The sequence below is a fragment of the Lycium barbarum genome, chromosome 2 (assembly GCF_019175385.1).
Source record: "Lycium barbarum isolate Lr01 chromosome 2, ASM1917538v2, whole genome shotgun sequence".
In the NCBI taxonomy this organism is placed as follows: Eukaryota; Viridiplantae; Streptophyta; class Magnoliopsida; order Solanales; family Solanaceae; genus Lycium; species Lycium barbarum.
In genome coordinates, this window is record NC_083338.1 from 2,778,939 (window position 1) to 2,787,956 (window position 9,018).

The 9,018-nt window shown below is 33.8% G+C and overlaps 1 protein-coding gene across 1 annotated transcript; it reads left to right on the forward strand.

The window, feature by feature from the left end:
• Positions 1–5,085: 5,085 nt before the first annotated feature.
• On the forward strand, positions 5,086–6,504 carry LOC132625864 (defensin-like protein). The gene is made up of 2 exons (XM_060340458.1): positions 5,086–5,244; positions 6,157–6,504. Exons 1-2 carry the CDS (start codon positions 5,178–5,180, stop codon positions 6,318–6,320), a joined length of 231 nt encoding a protein of 76 aa, XP_060196441.1. The 5' UTR covers positions 5,086–5,177; the 3' UTR covers positions 6,321–6,504.
• Positions 6,505–9,018: the final 2,514 nt, after the last annotated feature.

Below are 9,018 nucleotides of genomic sequence, written 5' to 3' on the forward strand. Positions count from 1 at the left end.
GACAACCAAATACTTCAAGAAGATTTCAAGAAAATCCACAATATCCTTTCATGGAGATCAAATACATATCAAGAACGTCCACATATCCAAATCCATATCATCATACGTTCGAGAAATAAGCTACTAACGACCCTCGAATTATGAAGAAATTTTAGGAGAGAATAATCAAGGGAATAAATAGAATTGTATCCGCACTCTTTATGAATAAAATATTCTGGTTTCTTCATTTTTTGTTTGTGGTTGCAGTTTATTTTTCGCATATCAAAATTTGTTGCAAACAGGAAGTTCGGGTGAACATCCTCCGGCTTCTAGATCTGCCCCTGATTGTGAGGCATCATAAGACAAACGATATGTTCCTAATTTCATTATGCCGTATGATACAATAAATAGGCAAAGTGAAAAACAAAAAACAGTTGGCAATACTAAGAAGATAATTTCTCCAAGCACAAGAAATATTTTCATGTGTATCAACATAAAATCTGTGTTGCCTATTACTCTTTAGCCTTGAATGCCTCTAATATTCTTGATACACCCAAATTTTTTGGACTCATCTTCTGGCAAGGCAACACTACACTCACAGGTAGAATTTTGATATATGTAGATAGATTAGTCATCAGGTTTTTTCCTTGGTTGATTCATATTGTCTCAACAAGATCTAAGCTCAAAACATATATAGCTGTCAAACCAACAAATTCATTACACGATCATTTAATAACTTTTCCTCCGTAAATAAACCTAAACCAATATAAATAAAGGAAGATGGGGCACCCGACAAGGATTGACTAGATAAGGTATTGGAGGAATTATGGCACCCGACAATGGGGCAATCGAAAAGTAATAGAGAGCTATGAAGAAAGATGAGCTAAGGAAATGCAAGGAGAAATTATGAAAGTAGACGGAGATAAGATCGCAAGAAAAAGATTCATGGATATAAATAGAGGAGACGAACGTTTAAGGAATCAAGAGACCCTCTTGATTAATGAATCAAAACAACAGATAAGTGCGCTAGAATATGGGAAAAGACTTATCAGGTGAGAGTCGGGCGAAGGTTAAGAGTAAAAGGAGAACTCAAAGGAAATGATTAAAGATATCGTGTTTGATGGGAACAAGCTAGTGACTAAGACAAAGGCCGGGAATATCTGTGACGCATAAGAAGGATATGCGGAGATCGAAGAGAACAAGAATTTCTGAATGATAAGAAGAAGGATAAACTGCGCAATTCACATAAGTGCAGTTTTTAAATAAGCAGGTAAGACTGCAAGTGAGTAAAGTAAATACTAGTAAATGTAGGTAAGAATATCGACATTCCCTTCTAAACAAACCCTACTTCAACATTCGAGGACGAATTTTTTTGAGGGGGGGGGGGGGAATGTTACACCCCGTAGTTTCGTACGTTGAAATTTATAAGTAGTGATAGTTGTTTTAAGTACGGTTACTGGAGTTACCTTCAAGGATATATGAGATTATATGTGCCAAACTTATGGTTACGAAGGTTTAAGTTCATATAATAAGCTATGGGAGACTCCGGGACCAAGCAAATCGAAGAAAATAAATTTGTCAAAAATTTGGAAAAAGTTGGCAGAATTTTGGGTCAACTTTGGAGGGGTATATCTCTAGGTATATTAGGAGTTTTAAGGTGTTTTAAAATCCTAAAATGAAGTTCATCGAGTCTAGTTTCTAACGCAACAAACCGCTCGTCGATAAGACGTCGGAGTAGAGAATTATGGATGTTACAAGTTAGGTGGGCAAAGCAGTATCGCGCACTGCTACGGTGCTACAGTGCCACCAACTTCAACCCACTATATAAGGGTTAAAACCCCCATTTTTCTCCACCAAATTTTTTCCAAATATTCCAAAAATTTCAGCAACATAAGGGAGCATACATACAACATAAAAGTGAGGATTTTGAATAATTTCAAGTAACAGATTATTAATCGAGGTTCGGGTAACATGTAGTCACGATTATAGTTTTGTCTTGCGTTGGAATTGGCTTGGATTCAAAGTAAATATTGAAGATATTGCTGCTCTAGCAAGAATAAGTAATGAATCTCTCCTTATTAATATTAATTTCAGTTTATTTACGGAGATAAAGTTATTAAATAGTCGTATAACAAGTTGGTTAGTTGAGAAACTTGGAAAACATCGTGTGAGATGTTTTATGGAGCCTATTGGTGTTGATAATGTTGTTGTGATGTTGGTATTGTTGTTGTTGTTGTTGGTTATTGGATTGTGATTTCAGGCTAGGCATATAAACAGGGGAGATGCTGCCCGAATTTCGGCAGATTCTAAATGGATTTAAATTGAAGGCTTAAGATAAGCATGTGAAAATGGGCCTAATGATAGTATGAATGGTTTATGTGTAGATTTGCGGGCTTAGAAGAATAAACGTTAAGCGACTAAGGAAACCGAAAGGTATGTTAAGGCTAAACCCTTTCTTTCTTAAGGCATAATTCTTTTGTTATAAACCTTTGTGCCATATCCATAATATCCTTGCTTCCACAAATGATAGAAGCCTATGAATCTCATGATCCTTATGATATTATTGAGCTTATTCATGATCTTGAGACTATTCTTTGTGATTGATCTCACCTCATAATACTTCTCCTTTCGAGGTGAGATATAGCAATGACGATTCTATTTCTAATGCTATCTAAGTTCATGATTCTCGATACTCTCATGAAATTATCGATTTCATCTTACGATGGTTGATCCTTCAAGGAATGATATAGTGATAATGATAATGCTAATTATGATGTTGATTTCATTTATGTATTTTTTATGTTTATATACATATGTATGTATGCATTGCACTCCCACTGATTAGTTGGGGACAACATCGAGTCTCGAAAGGGCCGGGTACGGATGACACCGAGTCCCGAAAGGGCCGGGTACGGATGACACCGAGTCCCGAAAGGGCGGGGTACGGATAACACCGAGTCCCGACAGGGCCGAGTATAGATCACACCGAGTCCCGAAAGGCCCGGGTACGGATAACATCGAGTCCCGACAGGCCGGGTACGGATATGATAGATGTATGTATAGTAAATGTATGTGAATGCAATTGTGTGTGTATATTGTGTATAGATGGGTATGAAATGTTTTTTTTTTCCTATAGACAAGTTAATTTACGTGACAGAGGTCTGAGAAAGTGTACGAGGTATAATTACTCACCTTATCTTTTGCTATCATTGTTTTTATATCATGTTACTATCCATGCCTTACATACTCAGTACATTGTTCGTACTGACGTCCCTTCTTGTGGACGCTGCGTTCATGCCCGCAGGTGCAAATAGACGAGACGAGGATCTTCCACCGTAGGCTGCCTTTAGGTACCAGTTACGTTTGGTGACTCCACTTCTTCCTGGAGCATTGCCGAGCCTAAGTCTATATATATATATGAATTGCGTTAAGGGTATGTCGGGGGCCCTGTCCCGACTTGTATATTTCAGTCATATTCATAGAGGCTTTGCAGACAGTTCCGGTGTATGGCTTAGTTATGTTGTGTCGGTAGTTATGTTGGCATCGTAGCCCATTGCACATATATTTATGCATTATATTATGTTCATATTTAGCCTTTAGTCGTATTTTTTACCATTCGAGACAATAAGGATGCAAGTTATAAATTGGTTCACTCGGTTTCCGTAGGGTGCCGGGTGCCAGTCACGCCTTACCAAGGGTGGGGTGTGACAATAGCTCTGAGTTGCTATTACTGTTTACGGTTGGCATGACTCACTCCACTCAACACTCTTTGGCAGAGTCTTCTTATAAGCATCCAAGACCACCTTTTTCTTCAAGTACGGAAAACAAAAAGACATGAGTTATAGAAAACGAAAGGTTTTGAAAATTGAACTTTCATCATTTATTTGTCTGCGTGGTGTAGTAAATTTCGTTACAATAAAAATAGGAATGAGTGGAGTAGTAAATTTTGAGACATTTAAATTTGTACGTTAAAGAATAGGATTGAATGGAGAAGAAGTAATTGACTCATTTATTTATTCTTTTACAATAAGAAAATAGACAAATAGAAAAAATTGTCAAAAAATGAGAAAAAAGATAAATACAATCCTTGGCCATAGAGAGATGTCACGTCACCTTATCTATGCCTAGCTTTATATTATATATAGATATTGATTAGTTTGGATTTGCTATGTTGTGTAATTACTACACTGTAATTCTTATCTGAATAATTACACAGTTGTGTTTACATACAATCTTAGTAAAGATACACATTTGGTTTTCCAAATCAACAATTATGAGTATTATTATAAATAAATCGCAATTTCAGATTAGGCAAACTCAAGAAAATTTGAATCAAGTGAAGAATTAATACTAACAATTAGCAAAGAAGGGGATTTCTTGTTCTGGGGTGTGCATTTAATTTTTCATGGTATTAGAGCAAAAGCATTAATAATCTCCTTCATCAAATTCATATTCGTTTACAACTATGCCTAATAACACTAATCAGGAAACTACTCCTACTGGTTCTCAGAGCTCTGATGCTCCAGGAATGACTTTGACAAACAATCCATTTGATGGAAGAGTATATTATGGGTGGAAGAGGACTGTCCATATTGCCCTATCTGCTAAGACAAAATTGTTTTTATAATAGGTGCATACATTGCACCAGATCTGGATTCCAATGAATATCAACCATGGAACAGATTTAATGATTTGGTTACATCATGGTTGTTGAATTCACTATCAAGGGACATAGCAGAATGTGATATATTTCAGATCTGTAAATGAATTCTGGACAAGTCTTGAACACATGTTTTAGTCACGTTCAATCAGTTTTTCTGCTTCCACTACAAGGAGACGATTGTAAATTTTATATTTAATGTTTTATGCACAATCTATTTTGTGTAGATTTACATACCCTTTCAATCACAAAATTCATTTTTTATATTCTCAAACATGCACAATCAAAATAAGACACATAAAATAAAATGAAAAGGACATCTTTAGCAATTATTAGTACTAGCAAGACCATGTAAGACCATAGGTACCAAGATATTTCTAGTCTCCCCCCTTTCTCCTCAACCACTCATTCATTTCACATTTAAAGTATGTGTGATGAACAAATTCCTATATATAACCCTATATCTACCATAGTCTCCTCACAATTATTTTCTTATCTTCAGCTCTAATACCCACCATTTTCTTTGAGTGAAACAAAAATGATGGGGCGCTCAATGCGTTTGTTTGCAACTGTGTTACTCTTGCTTATGGTTGTCTTTGCCACTGGTAAAATTCTTCTAGTTTTTTCTTACCATATATATTTATGATAGCTTGGTTTGAACCCTTTATCTTAGACGAGTATACTTAGCGCAATATTACTAACCTGATCACAAGGTTAAGTTATATAGAACGTTAGATCATTTTTATCTATTATAGGAGTTAGTTTTATTTTCAAGATGATAAATTCTATATTTTAAAGGGATTTATTTGTAAATATATCCTTTGAGCGAACAGATAGTGTAAAAAAAAATGTTACACTGCGGTCTATATAACTTGAAATAATGCTATGGCAAGTTTTTCCCTGATTCTTCACCTACGAAAAGTTCTCCATGTGCTTAGATAGTTTTATATATGGGCTAATTCTTTTATTATGTCTTGGTGAGAAAAGATGGTGTGAACTCACTTCCCGATTTGCTAAAGAAAATACCCTCTTTTGGAACTAGTAAATAAAATGATATTGATCTTTCTCATGTACTAAATGAAACTTCTAGCTAGTGTCTACACATATACTCCCTAACATATTTACATGATGATGTTTGATCGGATTCGAAATTTTGTATAATTATAAAATTAAATGTCATTAAAGGTAAAATATGATTAAATTATTTTAAATAAAAAATACCATGATTTTTTAGATACACTAAAAAAAAGTCTGTCACAACATAGAGAATAGTTATTTAATTTATGCTAGAAAATATATACTTGTCCTTCATTGATTATGTAAGGATTTTTTAAAGAGTTTATAATATAAAAAGATAATGCATGAAGAACCTAACGAGATTTACATCACAATTTAACCTTGTATATTACAATATATAAAAAGAAGGAAATTCGTCCCTCTAGTACCCCCTAAACTCTGTCATTAGCTCTGGCAATTACTTTAAGATTTTGAATTGAACGCTCAAATTTTACGTGTAGAGATGGGGCCTGCAGAGGCAAGGACCTGCGAGTCGGCGAGCCAACGGTTCAAAGGATTGTGTACGAGAAGCAGCAACTGTGCTTCTGTTTGCAACTCTGAAGGCTTCCCTGATGGCAAATGCAAAGGCTTACGTCGCCGTTGCTTTTGTACCAGAAATTGTTAACAATCTATCTATCTATCTATCTAATAGAGTATAAGTATGTGGATGAGAATAACGCGCGTTCAATGTGTTTAGCACGAAGGCTACTGTATGTATGTCTGTATGAAGTACTATTGTTGTTGAATGTACTTCTTTTGTAGTATTCAATTTGATCATATCAAAATTAAACTACTACTATTTGATGTTATTATGGAGACTTTTGTTAGCTACCTGTGTTAACAGCAGAACAAAAACGCTTAATTTTGTTAAATTAAATGATTTAATAGACATAAAAATATGAAAAACCTGAATTTGTCGTGGAAGATCAGTTAGTAGAGGAAAACCTACATATAGTTAAAATGATATTAGTTAAATGCTTATTCCGCTTCAATTCAAAAAGACTAAGAAATAAAATAATTTTCTATTTTATTAAGAATAATTTAATCGTTATCTAAATGAAAATGAATGATGGAGTTACTATGATCTTCTTTACATATGACCAATGATCAATTCAAAAGGTACGCGGGGTTATTCTATTTTAGTTGATAAAACAAGATTAATAAGAAAAAGATTACTTCCCATATTTTTAATTAAATAAATTTAAAAAAAAAACAAGAAAGAGTTCTTTAAAAATGATACTTTTATTAGAAAAAGAATGTGTTTAAAAAGAAAAGAAATTAATGTGTATTAGAAAAAGGACATTTTGAAATCAATTTAAGTAACGATAGAGATATTTTTAGACTAAACTATTAATGACGAGGGTATATTCTTGGACCTAACTATTGGCAGAGGGCAGTTTTCTTCAATTTCGCATAATTTAAAGACATTTAACGCTTTTCAGTTCTATTTAATCCGAATAATGCACGCACCCTATTTTTTTCAACTTCTCAGTGTCATGTCAGTCGTTGTTCAATATCTTCTTGTCCTTTTTCATTTCCCTCGTTCCTCAATTCCAACCACAATAAAAACCTTTCATTTATTAGGCTATAGAGTCAATTAATTGTCATTTTCTTTTACTTTTCTCTCTATTTTGACATTTATTTTGGGGTTTCGACAATTCTAGTCGCATAAGATTTTTTAAAAGTGGTAAATTTAGATTATTTTTTTCATTTTCAGAGCTCAAATTAACTTGAGTCTAGTTAAGAGCAGAGATATTTATCTATCTATCCCACCATAATCTTTGGTGGTAAGTCAATCAATTCATATGTAAATAGAAATATGAACTTTCTATATCTACTAAGTTCAATGTTAAAAATTCAATTAAAGGAAACTGTTGTATAAGTTGGATATTAACGTATTAAAATACTTTCTTCATCTCATTTTATGTGACACAGTCAAAATTTCAAGAGTCCATCAAATTTTTCTTTATTTGTAATTTTTTATCTGCCTTTTAAATATTTTAAGTTGTTGATTATTATAATTTATAATATTTGTAAGTAGTTTTTAAATATATAAACTGTATTTCAGGAAACCTAAAACTTCTATATCCAAACTCACGATGAGAAGTTTAAAAAAAATTCAATAAGCACAATACACATATACATAAAATAAAAATATTAACATCACTTTATGAAAAGCTTAATAAAATAATTAAGTCCATGTTTTGCAGTGTAAATGGTGGGGCTTTACTATCACGATCATACACCGTCATGTGGACACAAATGTCTGCTTTTCCAGTGTCGGCAATTGAATAATTAACTTCATTCCAGTCTCTTTGGCATTACTCTTTTTCTTTCAAAAAAAAAACTTAAATATTCTTCAAATATAAAAACGACTTTTTTAAAGACAGTTATTAACAAGAAAACTGGAACTTGTGAGTTTCCAGTTGGCTTAAATCTTTTGACATGTAAAACTAATGATAATATCTTTGCACTTTTCTTTGCATTTTACATGAGTAATACGTATATCTGTTGAAGAGTCCCACACGTACGGTCTCCTTATATGAATTTGAAATAATCCTCAGCTAGTTCCTGAGGTTGAGTTATGGCAAAATCCATAAGAGACCCGCTTGACTAATGAATCAAAACAACAGATAAGTGCGCTAGACTATGGGAAAAGACTTATCAGGTGAGAGTCGGGCAAAGGTTAAAAGTAAAAGGAGAACTCAAAGGAAATGATTAAAGATATCGCGTTTGATAGGAACAAGCTGGTGACTAAGACAAAGGCCGAGAATATCTGTGAAGCATAAGAAGGATATGCAGAGATCGAAGAGAACAAGAATTTCTGAATGATAAGAAGAAGGATAAACTGCGCAATTAACATAAGTGCAGTTTTTAAATAAGCAGGTAAGACTGCAAGTGAGTAAAGTAAATACTAGTAAATGCAGGTAACAATATCGACATTCCCTTCTAAACAAACTCTACTTCAACATTCGAGGACGAATGTTTTTGAGGGGGGGGGGGGGGGGGGGGGGGGGGAATGTTACACCCCGTAGTTTCGTACGTTGAAATTTATAAGTAGTGATAGTTGTTTTAAGTACGGTTACTGGAGTTACCTTCAAGGATATATGAGATTATATGTTCCAACCTTATGGTTACGAGGGTTTAAGTTCATATAATAAGCTATGGGAGACTTCGGGACCAAGAAAATCGAAGAAAATAAATTTGTCTAAAATTTGGAAAAAGTTGGTAGAATTTTGGATAGAATTTTGGGTCAACTTTGGAGGGGTATATCTCCAGGTATATTAGGAGTTTTAAGGTGTTTGAAAAGCCTAAAATGAAGT

Excerpts from the sequence above, each read along its gene's own strand:
- LOC132625864 (XM_060340458.1), top strand. The coding sequence starts at position 5,178 with ATGATGGGGCGCTCAATGCGTTTGTTTGCAACTGTGTTACTCTTGCTT. Across the intron at positions 5,245-6,156 it reads TATGGTTGTCTTTGCCACTG|AGATGGGGCCTGCAGAGGCA; the intron begins GTAAAATTCTTC and ends TTTTACGTGTAG.